This window comes from Nanorana parkeri, unplaced genomic scaffold (genome assembly GCF_000935625.1).
Source record: "Nanorana parkeri isolate BGI_ZX_2015 unplaced genomic scaffold, ASM93562v1 scaffold492, whole genome shotgun sequence".
In the NCBI taxonomy this organism is placed as follows: Eukaryota; Metazoa; Chordata; class Amphibia; order Anura; family Dicroglossidae; genus Nanorana; species Nanorana parkeri.
In genome coordinates this window covers 855,951-875,749 of record NW_017306760.1, presented here as the reverse complement: position 1 = coordinate 875,749, position 19,799 = coordinate 855,951, and the positions used below count along the sequence as shown (strand labels likewise).

Below are 19,799 nucleotides of genomic sequence, written 5' to 3'. Positions count from 1 at the left end.
ACTGTCACAGGTCGGCTCAGTAGATCGGGAGGTGAGCGAACACATACCGGCGTTCGATCACCTCTCGTTCCTGTAACGGCTCTCTGCTGTGACAGTGGAGGGGCTGGATTCCCCCCTCCGATCCGCCAGCGCTGACTGGTGGAACGGACGGGGGAGGGGGCGGGTACAGCTGGCTCTGCCTCTAGTAGATAGGCAGAGCAAGCTGTCACTCACGCAGCTGGGCGGATCTCGACATCGATGTCGGGATCCACTCCGGCGTCTCAGTATACCGCGAGCTGTAGCTCGCGGTATACTGAGCTTAGGGTGACGGGAGGACGCTAGTTTGTATCCTCCCGTTGCCCTAAGGAGAACTATGGGGAAAAGCCCTGACCCCATAGTTCTCCTTTAACAAAAGTCGCGCCGGGTGCTACCAGCAGGGCCGCTCCCACACCTCCAATTTAGAATGAATCGATATTATATTGTATTGTAAAGGATATACAACACACAGTGCAGCAATACTAAGCAGAAACCCCCTGTACAGGATCAAATATGGTTGCTTGTATAAAATGAATTAAAAACCCCGACAGAACCAAGTTTATAAAACACTGACCTGATTATCTACAGTAAAGAAAATCTTATAAATCTATATTTCAGTGGTAACACATCTTAGTCTGCTGTATATTTGGAAGTTTTTTGTACAATCTTTAGATGCTTCTTGTATTATAGTTTCATGTACCGCCCTGGCAACTGGTTCTCTTATGTCACCTTGCCCATTAATAAGGCTACCAGTGATACCTTCCTGGTCCTCCCATTCATCTGTTTATCTGGGGGGAGCATGTGACCTTCTCCACTTCCCCAAAGGATGTAGTGCTTGCGCCTGAACAACCAATCACCAAGCCCAAACAATGTCAAGTGAGGTAGGGAAGCAAGTCATCAACTGTGTGGAGCTCACACAGGGATTAGACTCCGAGAGGATGAGTGTCAGTGGGAAAAAATGGCCTATCAAGAGAACTTTAAGAAACTCTAAAGAGATTCATTAAGACTGTCTATGACTAATGTGTAAATTCAGAGGCCGATGCTTGGTTCCCCAGTGTTTGGAGAAAGCAGAAAGCAAGACCTCACCTTCCAGGTTTATCTCTGGCAGAAGCTTCCTCAGAGGTTTCTTCACTTCCCAGGTGGTGTTAACAAACGATGGCATCACTTTAAGAAGTTCTTCTTTATCTTTTTCATGGATCACTGGAATGGTGTCCAGGATCACCTGCATCTGCTCCAGCTCATGGCTTCCTAGAATAGAAAAAGAAACACAAGAAGGAAGTTACTGATTGTTTGATAATACACTATATGGCCAAAAGTAGGTGCATCTTGCTCAAATTATTGATTTCAGACATTATAGGCAATGTGCCCTTCCAACCTCGCGGGGACAATTTGGGGAAGGCCCTTTTCTGTTCCATCAAGGCAGTACAGTACCCCTGTGAGCAAAGCCAGCTCCATAAAGACATGGTTTGATGCGTTTGGAGTGGAGGAACTTTAGTGCCTGCACACAGGGGCGTTTGTGACAAGCATTCCCAGAAAAGTAGAAAAAGGGGGAGGAGGGGCCCTACATAATAATATGAATGGTTTTTGAATGGGATATCCAAAAAGCTCATATATGTGAAGGTCTGGTGTCTGCACCTAAAGAGGCCCATATAGTGTACCAACCAAAAGTTGCTAAACCTTAAAACATCATCCCTCTGCTGTTTTTGTTTTGTTTTAGGGTTCATTTTAATGCCCTAATTCCCACATGTACTGGGGCCAAATAGGAGTCATGCTGCAATAAATAATAATAATAGTGTTACCATAAAAGGTATATAAAAGTAAAACTAAACTCTGGCGTTAAACCTTAAAACTCCATTCAAGTCCCTTAACTATTAACAACAATGTATCTTATTTGTGTATCACTCGGCTGTAGATCCTCCAATCATCTCTGAATTGGTGCTGAGACTATCCTTCCTTCTGGAGGGGGGCTACTTTTGTTCCCCATGGTCCCTGTGTGTGTTGTAAAGTAGTCACCGCTCCAAGCTCGCTCCTGTGATGGACTACAATCTCCGGTTTAGTTTACTCATTTGTATTAAGATTGTAGACCATCTCGGGAGCGAGCTTGGAGCAGTGACTACTTTCCAAAACACACAGGGACCGTGGGGAACAAAAGTAGCCCCCCTCCAGAAGGAAGGACAGTGTCAGCACCAATCCAGAGATGATTTGAGGAGCTACAGCCGAGTGATACACAAATAAGAGACATTTTTGTTAATAGTTAGGGTACCTGAATGCAATTTTTAGGCTCCGTTCACACATTAGAGTTTCTGCGGTACGAATAGTTAAGGAACCTGAATGTATTTCTCCTGAGTTCAGTGTCACTTTAATAGTGTTGCAGTGATAGATTAAAAAAAAAGAGTGACATGGGAACAACAAAGTAACAATATATAAGCAGAAAATTCTTTGTAATTTGATAATATCTCGACTGATTTCCCGAAAGTTAACCATATTTAGGAATATTTTTCACCTGTTGGGTATAGTTAGGCCATTACAGGCAGAAGTTAGAGTATCAAATAGGATATGAAGGTTAACTTTTTTTGCCAAGCTGTATCACTGAACTGTGGGGGGGATAAAAAAAAACAACCCAAGAATCTACATCTGCGTTCAAGCTTTCCCTTTTCAGCCAGTAATGAGCCATGGGGGAGTTAATTATCCTGCGGTGGAAAACTACACGCGGCAAGCCAATTAAGCAAGCGGAGAACGGGTGTTTGAGGCTTATGTAACGATCCGCTGTAACAGAGGGGAAAAGCTACAACAATTGCATAAGCCAGGCCGGGCTGAAATCAAAGAAACTGCAAATATTTTATATAATGTGGAAATTCTGACCCAGGCCGAGAACTGGACCAATCTGTATTTAGTCTGTATTTGGTTTATATAGGCTATTTACAGTTTTATTTCTAGTTATGTGAATGTGATCATTTCAATGTAAATAATGTGTTATTATTTTAGTAACACAAGTTTCTAGTTATTGTTAACCTATGTATAAATACACTATATTGCCAAAAGTATTGGGACGCCCCTCCAAATCATTGGGTTCAGGTGTTCCGTGAAATGTCCTTGCTACCATCACCTGTCACCTGTTAGCGGTATTATAACAAAGTGGAAGCAACCGGGAACAACAGCAACTCAGCCAGGAAGTGGTAGGCCACGTAACATGACAGAGCGGGGTCAGCGCATGCTGAAGCGCACAGTGCGCAGAAGTCGCCAACTGTTTGAAGAGTCAATAGCTACAGACCTCCAAACTTCATGTGGCCTTCAGATTGGCACAACAACAGTGCGTAGAGAGCTTCATGGAATGGGTTTCCATGGCCGAGCAGCTGCATCCAAGCCTTACATCACCGAGTGCAATGCAAAGCGTGGGATGCCGTGGTGTAAAGCACGCCACCACTGGACTCTAGAGAAGTGGAGACGTGTTCTCCGGAGTGACCAATCACGCTTCTCTGTCTGGCAATCTGACGTGTCGGGGTTTGGCAGATGCCAGGAGAACAGTACTTGCCTGACTGCATTGTGCCAAGTGTAAAGTTTGGTGGAGGGGGGATTATGATGTGGGGGTGTTCCTCAGGGGTTGGGCTTGGCCCCCTTAGTTCCAGTGAAGGGAACTCTTAAGGCATCAGCATACCAAGACATTTTGGACAATTTCATGCTCCCGATGAGTGATTTTGGGGTGGAGGAACTTAACTGGCCTGCACAGAGTCCTGACATCAACTCGATTGAACAACTTTAGGATGAATTAGAGTGAGCCAGGCCTTCTCGTCCAACATCAGTACATCATCAGTACCTGACCTCACAATTGTGCTTCTGAAAGAATGGTCAAACATTCCCATCGACACACTCCTAAACCTTGTGGACGCCTTCCCAGAAGAGTTGAAGCTGTTATAGCTGCAAAGGGCGGAGCCAACCCAATATTGAACCCTACGGACTAAGACTGGGATGCCATTAAAGTTCATGTGTATGTAAAGGCCAGCGTCCCAATACCTTTGGCAATATAGTGTATGTACATAGGGGCAGTCATATTTGCTTGTTCCATATGCACGGCCAGCTTCCTACCTGCTGTTGGTGGCCCTGTTAGCGTCACTTGACTCCACAAAAGTGGAATTTTCAATTGAGTTTTGTTAAAGGAGCTGGGTGGAGAATTATCTGATGAACAGTGACTGCATTCAATCAGCTGGAGGGGTAATCAGCAGCTGAATACAATAGCCGGCACGGGGAGTCCTTCATCCATACGTTTTAGTGCAGATGGGGGAATTGACTGATTTTTCTTGGGGGCTGAACAGGATAAATCCAAAAGGTGTATAGCTTTACTTGCTAAAGCTGCTGAGACAGTATCTCTCTGTGGAGCAACATGCTCTGGCTTCCTCAACCTTTAACAGCCTCTTCCATCAAAGCAGTGGCATACAATTTACTGTAGCTGCCCTTTAAAATGTTAGCTTTTGCTCCAATAGAAGCATTGGTTAGTCCCTATGAACTGATCAAGTGTGAACTGCATGAATGGAGCACCTTCTGGCGGCAAGTGTCAGTCCGCGGATTGCTAAAGCGAAGTAAGAAACCCCACTGGGTCGAGGTGTCACCAGTGGTGGAATTGCCAGTGTGACATCTGCCTTACAATGGAGTTCCAGAGTGCCAAATGCCAGCTGGGCCCGTCACAACTAACTTGTCCACAGGCGGGAAAGCCGCAATGTGACCGTTCCACAATACACACTGTATGAGCGTATGGTGACTTAGTGATCAACACTGTTGGCTTGCAATTGGGTGTTCTTGGTTACAATCCAAACAGGGGCATATGTCAGCATCCGTCTATATGTGTATTGGAGTAATATAATACATTTACAGGGTTAAAATGACAGTCAATATTTGCAATTACTTTTTCAAATTTGAAGCTGATATGAGTACAGCACGATGACAAATGATGACATCTCTTACAATGGATGCTGCTCCTTCATGTTTAAAGGTTTTAGTTTCCTGCAGAATCAGCCGGTCCCCTGAGCACTGGCCCTGAGATTCTGTTTTAGGGTGACTCCTTCCCCTTGCAGGGTCCTATGGAGCCACCCTTGTGTGTGTCCACAAACACACAACAACAAAACGTTTCCCAGCACACTCCCCAGCCAGCCTGCAAAAAAACCTGTCTAACTACTAAGGTTAAAACAGAGGTCTTCGTTGCACGTCTTCTGCAGAATATGTGGAAGCCGCACAGCCTCGTCAAGGCCCCTCTGTGTAATGCGGTCCTAACTCTAATCTATGAGAGCCGCCATCCTGGACCATATATAGCAAAGGAAAAAACACACAAACACACAGGTACAGCAAGGCAAGACGCTCCCCTGCACCCCTCTCCTTCTTCCCTTCTCCAAGCTAGTAGATGGAGATCTGCTGGAGAATGCTCTGTCCCTTGTGATCTTGTGCTGTACTGGAAGTTCAAGGAAACTGAGCTAAGAGAATTGGAGTAGAATTGTCTTAAATAGAATCCAGTATATAATGTATGCATATATACAGGGAACAAATCTGTATGATTCTGTGTTCAGTGGGGCCCGTGCACAGGGGGGCCCAGCCAGGCATCCCTCTGATGCCGTGTGGGCCGCCTGGGTCACTATGGCGTCTCGGGTGCTGGCTGTCACTGACATAGCTCAGCAGCAGCTGTGAAGGAGAACGTTCCCCCTCACAGCCGCTGCGGAGCTGTGTCAGTGACAGCCAGCAGATGCAGCAGAATAGGCCGGTTACACCGGCGTTTTAAGTAAAGGAGGCGGGGCCCGCCTAACAGCAACCCCGCCTCCTCTCAAATCACTGGCCAACGATCTAAGAGCAGGTGGGGCTAGTGATGTAAGAGGAGGCGGGGCCAGTCGATAGACGGAGGCATGGCCCTGGGACGGAAGAGGAGGCAGGGGCGTGTCGGCGGGGACCACGGAGGTGGACAACGCTGACAGGTAAGAGGCGTGCAGCCTGAGACCTTGCAGAGCCCACCATAGAGAGTCTATGGTGGGCTCTGCAAGTGGCATAACTAGCAATCAAGGGGCCCTGCCGGTTACACCGGCGTTTTCAGTAAAGGAGGCGGGGCCCGCCTAACAGCAACCCCGCCTCCTCTCAAATCACTGGCCAACGATCTAAGAGCAGGTGGGGCTAGTGATGTAAGAGGAGGCGGGGCCAGTCGATAGACGGAGGCATGGCCCTGGGACGGAAGAGTAGGCAGGGGCGTGTCGGCGGGGACCACGGAGGTGGACAACGCTGACAGGTAAGAGGCGTGCAGCCTGAGACCTTGCAGAGCCCACCATAGAGAGTCTATGGTGGGCTCTGCAAGTGGCATAACTAGCAATCAAGGGGCCCCATACAAAATGTTGCTAAGGGGCCCTGTGATTTCTAGTTACGCCCCTGTCTGTGTTGTACATTTTCCCAGTATGAGAACTACAGAGAGCAGTGCTAGGAATGTTTGGCCCTCACAGGGTCAGATTCAGTGCCATACAGAGAACAAGGCTACCATTAGAAGGAGAACTATGAGGTGAGTGAAAATCCCTCATCCTCATAGTTCGAGCCGATGTGCGACAATGAGACTGTCACAGGTCGGTTCAATAGAGCTGTAGCCCGCGATATACTGAGCTTTGGGTCACAGGAGGAGGCTAGTATATGTCCTCCCGTGACACTAAAGAGAACTATGGGGAAAAACACTTACCCATTAGTTCTCTTTTAACCACTGTCCAGATTCTGTCTGCTCCAGTTTTCATAAATTCCCCCCATATATTATGAAAATGCAGACAATACTGTACAGAAAAACTCACAGAGATGGAGGGCGATACAGCACATGGCGCCAATCAGGTGTACTGCAGTGCAAGGAGCATGCTTATAGACGGAGAGAGCAGAGAAATGGGCTCATCAGTCTGCTGCTTCTCCTTTCACTGTCCCATCACTATGAGGGGTGATGAGGGGTGAGGATTTTGCACCAGAAGGGCCCTCCCCTACCAGGCAGAACTGTGGGCTGTGTAAATCTCAGGACTGGATGGATAGAAATTCAGTGCAGTTTATACATTATGAGGGGAATTTATCAAAACTGGAGCAGGCAGAAACTGGAGCAGTTGTCCATGGCAACCAATCAGCATCTCTCTTCAGTTTGCTCAAGTTAAGATTTGAATCATGAGAGATAGAAGCTGATTGGTTGCAATGCAAATCTGCTCCAGGTTTTATAATTTCGCCCAAGTATTGTTAATAGTTAACCTACTTGAATGCATTTTTAAGTTGTAAGTCCTGAGTTTAGTGTCATTTTGAATTAGATTTTTCAATGAAAGTCTTCCATTATCTGATTATATGATGCATTAAGGGTCATTGCTTAATTGTCATGCCGATTTAGTGGTTTCAACATGGACCTAGAACAAGTATGCAAATCATTAAAACTGATATTCTGCATACTTGATCTGGGTCACTGACTGCAATTATTGGCGTGAGAGACCGCCAGACAACTAGCATTTTCTGAAGGAGGTCAGCAATATTACCCTTATAACAGAATTGTTTTAGGCCCTGGTCACAGCTAGGAACAATACATCAACGTGAAATTTACTTGCCATTTATTATCTGTTGATGTGCTTCAATACCTTCTCATGCATTGCAAATGGATGATTACTGAGTCGTGTGCCTGGCAATGTGCTTGTGACCTAGCTGTGTGTGGAATATGGCAGCTTCTTTCCTTCCCTGGATGCTGAGAATATGATTGGAGAACACGCCCAATGAAAATGTGGAAAAGCACACAGGTCTGAAACCAGCCTTAGACAACGATCTGTCGCATCAACTGCAGAGACCAGCAAGAAATATTAGTCCAAACTGACGTTTCCATCTGCTCATCCCTTGACACCAGCATGTAAGATTTGCTCTATCCCTCAAAGAAGGATCTGCTAATAGAGCTGCATGTCTACTTATTATTAATTTTTACCAAGCTGTGTACAATAAAAATATCCAACACTGTGTAGGACTCTTTCCTGCATGTACAAGATACAGAGCATGAGGTGAGGAGAGTGCAAAGATCTACCAATCTGGATCAATATATGACAGACGGTTTACTACCTTTAGGCCTCGGTAACACTAGAAGCAGTGCGTTACGGCCCGATTTTGGCCAGAACGCACTGCCTCACATTGCGGCTGGCTCACTTTTTAGTGGAGTAGGAGTGGGCGTGGTGGGCCATTCAAGTGAATGGCAAAGTAGCCACGCCCTCCGGCCGCAATGCGATCCGCCAAACGGAATCGCAAGCCACATTGTGCCTGCGGTCCGGCCCTGTGCAATGCAATCAAAATAGTGCTTGTAGCATTTTGATCGCACCGCACAGGTTTGGACCGCAGGTACAATGTGCCTTGCGATCCCGCGCAGCCGGAGGGCGTGGCTACAGCGCCATTCACTTGAATGGCCCGCCACACCCCCTCCTACCCCACTAAATAGTGGGCCTGCCGCAATGCGAGGCAGTGCATTCTGGCCAAAATCGGGCCGGAACGCACTGCATCTGGTGTGACTGAGCCCTTAGAAAGGGAACTGTTAATTGTTGTGTGTCAATCAATCTGCCCCATATCATGCATCAATCCACGTACCCCATGTCTTTGGAGGTGTTTAAGAGCATTTTCGAGGTGCATAGAAATGCACTGCTCGCTGTGTCCAGAGTTGGCCTTTAACTGAGCACCCTCAGGATTTGGATTGCAAGAAAAAAACCTTCAAAAAAAGGTTTTAGGGGGGGTTTTTTTGGTTTTTTTTTTAACATCCAGCTGCTGTCCCCTTACTGCAATATAAAAATATGTTTACACAACTATAGTGTAAAGAAGAAAAAAAGGCTAACAATGGGGTAAATTTATCAAAACTGGAGCAGTAACCAATCAGTTTCTATCTTCAGAGGTTCGGGGAGACATCAAGATGACTGAAAGTCAGTTTGGTGTCACCTCCTCTAAAAGGTCAGGCACATGGTCATGGACCGAGAGCCTGACAGCTGCAAAAGAGAGGAGGGAACCCAGCAGCATATCTTATCCCACTGGAATAACATCCCCTCCTCTCTTTGTCAGAGTCCATCACCAAGATGACCACCGGCAATGAAGTGCACATGACATCATTATGCACATGTGTAATGACATCACGTGTATGCGTAACGATATGTGCACCGGGTGACACCCGCCAGTTTGTTTTAAAAAACTCCCCTCAATGTATGTATTGCTTTGTTATCTCAAGTAATGAATAAATAGAACCAAATTGGTCTGCTCCATAATAGGTATATAGGTACAAGAGCTGAAGTAGTTAAGTACTTGCTGTAACCTATTACTTTACACTCACCTTGCATTCTTTATTGCTTCTACCCATTCATCACATTGTTCCTGGTTACTGCATTCAAACAGATATTTCCGGTCTGGCTCATCAATGAAATCTGAGAACAAAAAGATAAATAGATAGACTTTTTAGACCAAAGCAAGCACATCTAGAGTAGTCAAGGAATGAACCCTGTCACTTGTCTGAATAAAGGTTAAAAGAAATTAGCATTATTAAATGAATAATCAAAACACAATATGAACATACAGTATTGGAAGGAACATACAGTGCTCATGGAGAACAACTATTGATGTGCCTCATTAAACAGGAGGCAACCATGTCTTTCTTTTATGTAATGCTGAGGTAAGGATAGATACCTCCTAGGCAGCAGGTAGTCCAGGCTTGGAAAATAAAGAAAAATGACATCAGTTGCCTATCATTTGTGATCCTTTTTTGCTTTTACTGTGAATATTCTCCGACTTCCTTGCCAGGAGAACAGTACTTGCCTGACTGCATTGTGCCAAGTGTAAAGTTTGGTGGAGGGGGGATTATGATGTGGGGGTGTTCCTCAGGGGTTGGGCTTGGCCCCCTTAGTTCCAGTGAAGGGAACTCTTAAGGCATCAGCATACCAAGACATTTTGGACAATTTCATGCTCCCGATGAGTGATTTTGGGGTGGAGGAACTTAACTGGCCTGCACAGAGTCCTGACATCAACTCGATTGAACAACTTTAGGATGAATTAGAGTGAGCCAGGCCTTCTCGTCCAACATCAGTACATCATCAGTACCTGACCTCACAATTGTGCTTCTGAAAGAATGGTCAAACATTCCCATCGACACACTCCTAAACCTTGTGGACGCCTTCCCAGAAGAGTTGAAGCTGTTATAGCTGCAAAGGGCGGAGCCAACCCAATATTGAACCCTACGGACTAAGACTGGGATGCCATTAAAGTTCATGTGTATGTAAAGGCCAGCGTCCCAATACCTTTGGCAATATAGTGTATGTACATAGGGGCAGTCATATTTGCTTGTTCCATATGCACGGCCAGCTTCCTACCTGCTGTTGGTGGCCCTGTTAGCGTCACTTGACTCCACAAAAGTGGAATTTTCAATTGAGTTTTGTTAAAGGAGCTGGGTGGAGAATTATCTGATGAACAGTGACTGCATTCAATCAGCTGGAGGGGTAATCAGCAGCTGAATACAATAGCCGGCACGGGGAGTCCTTCATCCATACGTTTTAGTGCAGATGGGGGAATTGACTGATTTTTCTTGGGGGCTGAACAGGATAAATCCAAAAGGTGTATAGCTTTACTTGCTAAAGCTGCTGAGACAGTATCTCTCTGTGGAGCAACATGCTCTGGCTTCCTCAACCTTTAACAGCCTCTTCCATCAAAGCAGTGGCATACAATTTACTGTAGCTGCCCTTTAAAATGTTAGCTTTTGCTCCAATAGAAGCATTGGTTAGTCCCTATGAACTGATCAAGTGTGAACTGCATGAATGGAGCACCTTCTGGCGGCAAGTGTCAGTCCGCGGATTGCTAAAGCGAAGTAAGAAACCCCACTGGGTCGAGGTGTCACCAGTGGTGGAATTGCCAGTGTGACATCTGCCTTACAATGGAGTTCCAGAGTGCCAAATGCCAGCTGGGCCCGTCACAACTAACTTGTCCACAGGCGGGAAAGCCGCAATGTGACCGTTCCACAATACACACTGTATGAGCGTATGGTGACTTAGTGATCAACACTGTTGGCTTGCAATTGGGTGTTCTTGGTTACAATCCAAACAGGGGCATATGTCAGCATCCGTCTATATGTGTATTGGAGTAATATAATACATTTACAGGGTTAAAATGACAGTCAATATTTGCAATTACTTTTTCAAATTTGAAGCTGATATGAGTACAGCACGATGACAAATGATGACATCTCTTACAATGGATGCTGCTCCTTCATGTTTAAAGGTTTTAGTTTCCTGCAGAATCAGCCGGTCCCCTGAGCACTGGCCCTGAGATTCTGTTTTAGGGTGACTCCTTCCCCTTGCAGGGTCCTATGGAGCCACCCTTGTGTGTGTCCACAAACACACAACAACAAAACGTTTCCCAGCACACTCCCCAGCCAGCCTGCAAAAAAACCTGTCTAACTACTAAGGTTAAAACAGAGGTCTTCGTTGCACGTCTTCTGCAGAATATGTGGAAGCCGCACAGCCTCGTCAAGGCCCCTCTGTGTAATGCGGTCCTAACTCTAATCTATGAGAGCCGCCATCCTGGACCATATATAGCAAAGGAAAAAACACACAAACACACAGGTACAGCAAGGCAAGACGCTCCCCTGCACCCCTCTCCTTCTTCCCTTCTCCAAGCTAGTAGATGGAGATCTGCTGGAGAATGCTCTGTCCCTTGTGATCTTGTGCTGTACTGGAAGTTCAAGGAAACTGAGCTAAGAGAATTGGAGTAGAATTGTCTTAAATAGAATCCAGTATATAATGTATGCATATATACAGGGAACAAATCTGTATGATTCTGTGTTCAGTGGGGCCCGTGCACAGGGGGGCCCAGCCAGGCATCCCTCTGATGCCGTGTGGGCCGCCTGGGTCACTATGGCGTCTCGGGTGCTGGCTGTCACTGACATAGCTCAGCAGCAGCTGTGAAGGAGAACGTTCCCCCTCACAGCCGCTGCGGAGCTGTGTCAGTGACAGCCAGCAGATGCAGCAGAATAGGCCGGTTACACCGGCGTTTTCAGTAAAGGAGGCGGGGCCCGCCTAACAGCAACCCCGCCTCCTCTCAAATCACTGGCCAACGATCTAAGAGCAGGTGGGGCTAGTGATGTAAGAGGAGGCGGGGCCAGTCGATAGACGGAGGCATGGCCCTGGGACGGAAGAGGAGGCAGGGGCGTGTCGGCGGGGACCACGGAGGTGGACAACGCTGACAGGTAAGAGGCGTGCAGCCTGAGACCTTGCAGAGCCCACCATAGAGAGTCTATGGTGGGCTCTGCAAGTGGCATAACTAGCAATCAAGGGGCCCCATACAAAATGTTGCTAAGGGGCCCTGTGATTTCTAGTTACGCCCCTGTCTGTGTTGTACATTTTCCCAGTATGAGAACTACAGAGAGCAGTGCTAGGAATGTTTGGCCCTCACAGGGTCAGATTCAGTGCCATACAGAGAACAAGGCTACCATTAGAAGGAGAACTATGAGGTGAGTGAAAATCCCTCATCCTCATAGTTCGAGCCGATGTGCGACAATGAGACTGTCACAGGTCGGTTCAATAGAGCTGTAGCCCGCGATATACTGAGCTTTGGGTCACAGGAGGAGGCTAGTATATGTCCTCCCGTGACACTAAAGAGAACTATGGGGAAAAACACTTACCCATTAGTTCTCTTTTAACCACTGTCCAGATTCTGTCTGCTCCAGTTTTCATAAATTCCCCCCATATATTATGAAAATGCAGACAATACTGTACAGAAAAACTCACAGAGATGGAGGGCGATACAGCACATGGCGCCAATCAGGTGTACTGCAGTGCAAGGAGCATGCTTATAGACGGAGAGAGCAGAGAAATGGGCTCATCAGTCTGCTGCTTCTCCTTTCACTGTCCCATCACTATGAGGGGTGATGAGGGGTGAGGATTTTGCACCAGAAGGGCCCTCCCCTACCAGGCAGAACTGTGGGCTGTGTAAATCTCAGGACTGGATGGATAGAAATTCAGTGCAGTTTATACATTATGAGGGGAATTTATCAAAACTGGAGCAGGCAGAAACTGGAGCAGTTGTCCATGGCAACCAATCAGCATCTCTCTTCAGTTTGCTCAAGTTAAGATTTGAATCATGTATAAAGCCCCCCCCCCCCCCCCCCCCCCCCCCATGGTTTTTTTTTCATTACCACAATAAAAAAAGAAAATATGTACAAAATTATGATACAGCGACTTCAATATAAAGCTAAATTCTGCTTAAAATACATACACATCACAGTGCCACTTCTTTTTTTCCTGACAAGCTATCCTCTTTCGATGTATTGTGAAGCCGTCCTACCGTAGCTTGCAGAGAGAATATGGAGAAAGTTTAGACACAGATACATAAATTTACCGACCTGCGAAGAGCATCCTTCCCGTCAGCATCTCAGCTAGTATACAGCCGGCGGCCCACATGTCAATGGCTTTGGTATAATTGTTAGGGGAGAGGAGAAGATGGGGCGATCGATACCACTTAGTCACCAGTCCTTCTGAGAGGTAACCCTGGAACAAGACAAAACACAACCGTCAATCATCTGCCATTCCTAACGCTGCTTGTCTAGATAAAACAGCTCTACTTGTGGTGTAAAAGTGGACCTGTCATTAAGATACACATCACTGTTACCAAACCCCATAATTCTGACTATAAAAAATCATTCTTTCCATGAAGAGAATGCTGCTTGTGGGTCCCTGTATGTCTTAAAGCCCAACTAAGGGGTATGACTACATTACTTCTGCTTGGCACCACTTGTCAGTTTCATTAATTTGGTGAAGCACCAGCAGGTAACGAAGGCTCTTTTAAGGTCACAGCAGAGTAGTGAAGTCTTCTTTGCCCGCCGGGGGATTAGCTGAGTTAGTAAAACTGACAATGAGTACGGACCAGAAGGAAAGTCGCTGCAACCTGAAGTTGGTCATATGTGTTAACCCTCGGATGAGGGAGTCATTACAGGCTGCTCTGGCATTAAAACCACCAACCCCAATAGAAGGATGAGGAAGAAGGGAAATAGATTCTTCATAGAGACAACTGCTATATTACAAATAAATATATACAAATACACACACACACATATATATATATATACACATATACATATACAAGGCTTGAAAAATTGTTATGACTGGACTATCGGCCTTGCAATTTATGTTAAACATTTTTGGGGACAGATAGAGCTTTCTTTTGGAGGTATATAATCACCTTGGGGGGGGTATTTTTTACTACATAATGAAAAAAGTGCCGTAAATGTAAAAAAACTAAACGTTTTCTTACGTTATGTTATAAAACATTTATTCTTACCCATATTTTTGGTAAAACATGAAAGACGAGGTAACGTCGGGTAAATTGACACCAAACATGTTAAGCCTTAAAATTGCGTGCGCCCGCAAAATCGCAAAAAACGCCCATAGGCCCACAGGCTTGGTGCCAGATACCACAGCATACCTGTGGACGTGTCTATGTTCTATTGCAGACCTAGCCGTGGACAGCTGAGCCAGCCGCTAGTTCATACATAGTTAGTCAGGTTGAAAAGAGTCACAAGTCCATCGAGTTCAACCTAGTTCTGTTACAGTGCTGTCAGAAAACAGTGATCAATAACCAATCACCATGATTATCAATCATGTGATTACAATGTTGCTACTATTAAAGTGAAAGGCAGACTGTAAAAAGTCAAACATTAATTTTTTATTTTATTTACAAATTTTGCCCAACTATCGGCCTCTAAGAAAAAAAATGACCTGAGCAGGTTAATTATTAAACTAAAGTGGCAAATATATGTGTGAATATTTTTTAGGTGGGCAAATTAGTCATGCGGTTAACTGACGCAGACGCTGCTTAATTTGGCCTGGGCTTCTAGGCATCGATGACTGCGGTCACCAAAGGTTTAAAGTGCAGAAGAAGAGGACAAAGGTTCCAGCTGAGTCAAGCTCAGGGGGGGAAATGAATAAGGAATTCAGAAGCCAGGAGAATATTTTTAGGAGCCCCACTGACAACAACTGAAAGAAACCTTAAAAGTCAGGCACCAGCCGTAATTTTTAAGGAGCACTGGCGACCTGGCGCCTGGGATTTGTCCAGCACTGGTCTAGCTCCAACTATACATACGCGCCCCTGAGCACATTCGTTCCTATGACCGAAGTCATACTTGGGGGCTGCCATGAGTATGGACCGCACGTAGGAATCAAATCGTAGTAGGAGCTTAGATGTGACCCATATTGGCTCAACGTCCTCTGTAAAGCAAACACTTGTCAATGTGTGCATAAAATAGTCTATTATATAAAGCAGAACTTCAGCCAAACCTTTTTCAGTTTTGGATTGCATGTGGAAAGGGTTAGAACCTCTGTCAGAGTACCGGAGATACACTGCCATACTTCCTATCTCAGGGAAACAACAGGAAGTAAAAAGGAAATCTCTCCCATGGGAGGAGAAAATAAAAACTTTGACAATTGTCACCGCAACAGGTGTCCACCTCAGCACATTTATCCTCTACAACTGTTCCCATGACAACTGCATATTGTTTGTTTTTATTTTTCCTTAAAATGTGAACACTACATCAAAAATTATTTCAGATAAACTGTAAACTAATCACTTAAAGCATGTCCTTGCTATAGTTTCCTTTTAGAGAAAGGTCAAAAGAAATGATTTGCCTGACAATGAATCATAGGCGGAAGTTTCAATGGCAGTGTATTAGCGGGTGCTTTGTGAGAGTGTCACATTAAACCATGAATTGCCTCTCCTGCCCTCTGTGACGGGTCCACAGCGCCAACTATTCAGTTCATTAACACAGCGATTCTCATTAGTAAAATGAGTTCATTAGGATCGTCCTGCAGAGACGCCCCATGCAGCATCTTTTCAGTACGTCATCTGTCAAAATGTTAACGTTGGCAGATCACAATCCAGCAAAAGGAAACCAAAAAGTTGCAGAGAAAAGCAGCGAGGTAGACATTGCCCTATAGACTGACTGCAGTGCCCTTAAAGGAGAACTATGAGGTGAGTGCTTTTCACTCACCTCATAGTTCTAGCCGACCTGTGACAATGAGACTGTCACAGGTCGGCTCAGTAGATCGGGAGGTGAGCGAACACACACCGTCGCCCCGTGCCCTCTACACCCTGTCACGGCTCTCTGCCGTGACAGGGGAGGGGCTGGATTCTCCCCTCCCCGCTCCGATCCGCCAGCGCTGAGTGGCAGAACGGATGGGGGAGGGGGCGGGTACAGCTGGCTCTGCCTCTAGATAGGCAGAGCACGCTGTCAGTCACGCAACTGGGCGGATCCAGACATAATTGTCGGGATCTGCTTCAGCGTCTCAGTATACCGCAAGCAGCAGCTCGCGGTATACTGCGGCGTCTCAGTATACCGCGAGCTACAGCTTGCGGTATACTGAGCCTAGGGTGATGGGAGGACGCTAGTTTGTGTTCTCCCGTTACCCTTAGGAGAACTATGGGGAAAAGACTTAACCCCATAGTTCTCCTTTAAAGGGAATGTACAGTCCTTTTCTATGTTTAAAAGGAGTTGTAATGTGCCAGCATATCCTGTCCTGTTAGAACATCGGCATTGTAATAGGAATACATACTGGAGTTGTTTTTTATGATAATGCAATCAAAGCTTACTTGAACAAATCCCTTGTATGTAGGGAGCGCTGTCTTCCGTCTGCCCATCACTTCCAACAACTTCCTGGACTCCCAGTGTGCTTTGCGTCTCTGCTGAACCACTGTGCTCAACAAAAGTCAATTTTTCAATGATTTGCGGAGCACAATACAATATCTAGGTGACTAATCTAAAACTAGGAAAGGGACAGAGGGAAGATAATTGGGGGGAGGGGGAGGTGTGACGAGAGTGCAGGAGGTGGTAAAGTCGCAAATGAAGTAGGTAGAAGGTAATTCTCAATCCAGGGTTGCCAAATATTTATACATGGTATAGAAAAATTTCACTTCGATTTTTTTCATGGGAGTATAAATTGGGGAACCCTAGATCTGAGTTTTGTGAGATATAGGGGTTCATTTATAAAAGTGCTCCTAGGTGGCGCTGACGAGTATAGGAATTTTCATCTAGGGGCACTGGTGCTGTGTGCACTGCATCCCCTTCGCTATACCCCGGACAAAACTTTTATAGATAGACCCCTTAGAATGCTGCTCCTCCAGGCTTTAGCTAAAGTTTGCTTCATGGCTGTGAGAATATGAATTATGTATCGGAATTGTGGAGTAGTTAGGTCAGGAAGTCCCAGGTTCAGAAGCGCATAGATCACTTTTGGGCTACTATGGGGCCCAGTAATTTAGCATGTATGTCGAATACCTTGGACGAGGATTGTTTCGCCATAGGACCACCAAGTATGAAAGAAAGTGCCGGTCTGCCCACAACCATGGAAACATGCCAGGGAATAACCTGGTATATAAGCTGCCCTCCTTGAGGGTACCAACGAGTGAAGACTTTATTTCTAATGCCAAGAGTCTTACGCAAGCATGACTTCCATGTTGACCATATCTGGGCCCTATCCTTTTCCTCCGTACAGTCTCTTTAATTTGTTTTCGATAAACATGTAAAAGAGGTCAGCATGATGTACATAATCTTATCAAGATGTGCTAGCAGAACTGGCGTCCACATTGTGATTGGTAAGCCGTGCCATGATTGGTGCTCTGGGTATGTATATGTCATCCTAATAAATGAATGTTCAAATATTAGGACCTTGGGTATTGTATATTTTCTCTTTGAAATTACCTCCAAGCATTCTGGTAGTATATATTCCTCGATGCACTCCTGTGGTCCCATTGGGAAGGCTTTCATGTGAATGGGCTGCCAATATAGCTAATAGCCGTCTGCACACCACAACGCGAGGTGTGATGGTTTGGTTGTGTTGGGGACCCATACAAAATGAATTGCCAGCCTGAAAGACAACTTGGCCATATGTCATCTTGCAGAAGAACAAGGTGATGAAACGTAAACAGTTGCGCACCTCTGAGAACATAGGACAGGTAAAGGTCAGAGGCGTGCCATCATGTGACGCATTTCTTGCACAATCGATTAACTTGGTCACCTTTGTTCATAAGGCTGGTACAGGTATACATTATAAATTGGCTAGAAGATAGTACAGATAGCAATATCTGGATTCTGTAGATAAACATTCCTCTCTAGGTGACAGGTTTCACACAAAACAGAAAGAGAAGAGATATATCTCATCAATGGGGACTTAACCAACATTATTCTACGGGAGTTCAAACCCTCTTCCACTAGTTCTTACACCAAGGCCTCATTTACATGCCCTATTAGGTCCAGACACCAGAATTGGTGGATGTTTGCATCTGGAATCACAGGTATATACGGGCGGGAAGCCTGTACAAAGCAATAGCCAGTGCTGCAGCTGTCTGCATGTATCCGCACACCCAGCAGTTACCTGTGGCTAGGTATGGATGACCGACACTGGACATATAAATGTATATACATACATACATACATACATACATACATACATACATATATATATATATTTACATATACATACAAAGTGACGGCTAGCGCTCAATGTATTGACATTGGTGCTCCATACTTATGTTGGCCATATAACAGTGACTACAGTAGGTAATCATGTCTTTTTTTACAAGCATGTGGGATAGGTTGTTTTATTACACAGACGTTTGGTGGGTAACCCATTGGTCCTGTGATTGTTGCCCTGAGAAAGGCAGGTTGACTAAAAAAACTACCTTGGGAAAGGCGGGCCGTGAGCCGCCAAAACACCAGTGTAATAAAACAACCTACTGCTTACTCCTATGCTTTAAAACAAAAGAAATGTGCAACCGCCTCTTGCAATATAGGAAAACATTGGCAGATATGAGATGCCAAGAAGATGGGCCACCCTGAAGAAGAGTGGCTACCTGTGAAATGCGTCAGACCTGTGTATCTGTGACTAAGTGATGCTACATGGATTCCACAGTGGGTTATTAGCATCCAGCATATGTTTTATATCAGGGATAGGCAACCTTGGCCCTCCAGCTGTGGTGAAACTACAAATCCCATGATGCCTTTGTCTGTAGGGTCATGCATGTGGCTGTCAATCTTTCAATGCCTCATGGGACTTGTACTTCCATAACTGCTGAAGTGCCAATGTTGTCTACCACTGTTTAATATGTTTTTTTCTTTTTTAATATGTGTCTGTGGAGGGGGAGGGTAGGATCTGTTAGGGAAGGGGAGGGAAGGGGGAGTGTCTGAATGTGCACTTATTCTTTAAAGCCAGCCCCCACAGGACCTAATGCATTTCTTTCATTCACACTCCGCTTCACATGTAAACGGCAGAAGCCCTGTGTAAGCTTCAGGTCTTATAGCTGAGGATGTTCTCTCCTGCCCCCATGTAGCAGCACTGGGCCCATCAAGGGAGAAAGGGGCTTATTTCTTTTTGTCTGGGCAGCAAGAGGAACAAAGGAAATGTGAGTATATGCAGGATGGGGGCATTAGAGCGAACCTGTTGATGAACAAAGTTAACTTTAGGATGGAAAACGCTATTTATAAACCAAAGCACTACATATGACAAAGGAAATCCCGTGCACCATGGTCCTCCCAGACTGCATGTTTTGCAGCCTATCAGCTGATCTGCACCAACCATGTGGACAGCCATAAAATGCACTCTACTTGAAGAAGAGAACTCGCCAAGCTCATAATGAAGAGCGTTAACATTCCTGCCGTAGTGACAGCATCGCTAATAAGATTAGATATTTCAATTGTTCTAATCTCCGTCTCTCTGACACGGCACGAGCGGAATGCATTATCTGGGAAGAGCTCCAATACACTAACTCACTGCTTG

General features: G+C 45.6%; 1 protein-coding gene across 1 annotated transcript in view; it reads right to left on the bottom strand.

Annotated features, from left to right (window-relative positions):
• The window catches only part of MAPK4 (mitogen-activated protein kinase 4), a 63,393-nt gene that overhangs the window by 23,881 nt on the left and 19,713 nt on the right, over positions 1 to 19,799 (bottom strand). The window contains exons 2-3 of the mRNA XM_018561007.1: positions 13,382 to 13,526; positions 1,102 to 1,263 (exon numbers count right to left, since the gene is read on the bottom strand). Coding sequence (XP_018416509.1) covers positions 1,102 to 1,263; positions 13,382 to 13,526 — 307 coding nt within the window. The remainder of the gene's footprint in view (positions 1 to 1,101; positions 1,264 to 13,381; positions 13,527 to 19,799) is intronic.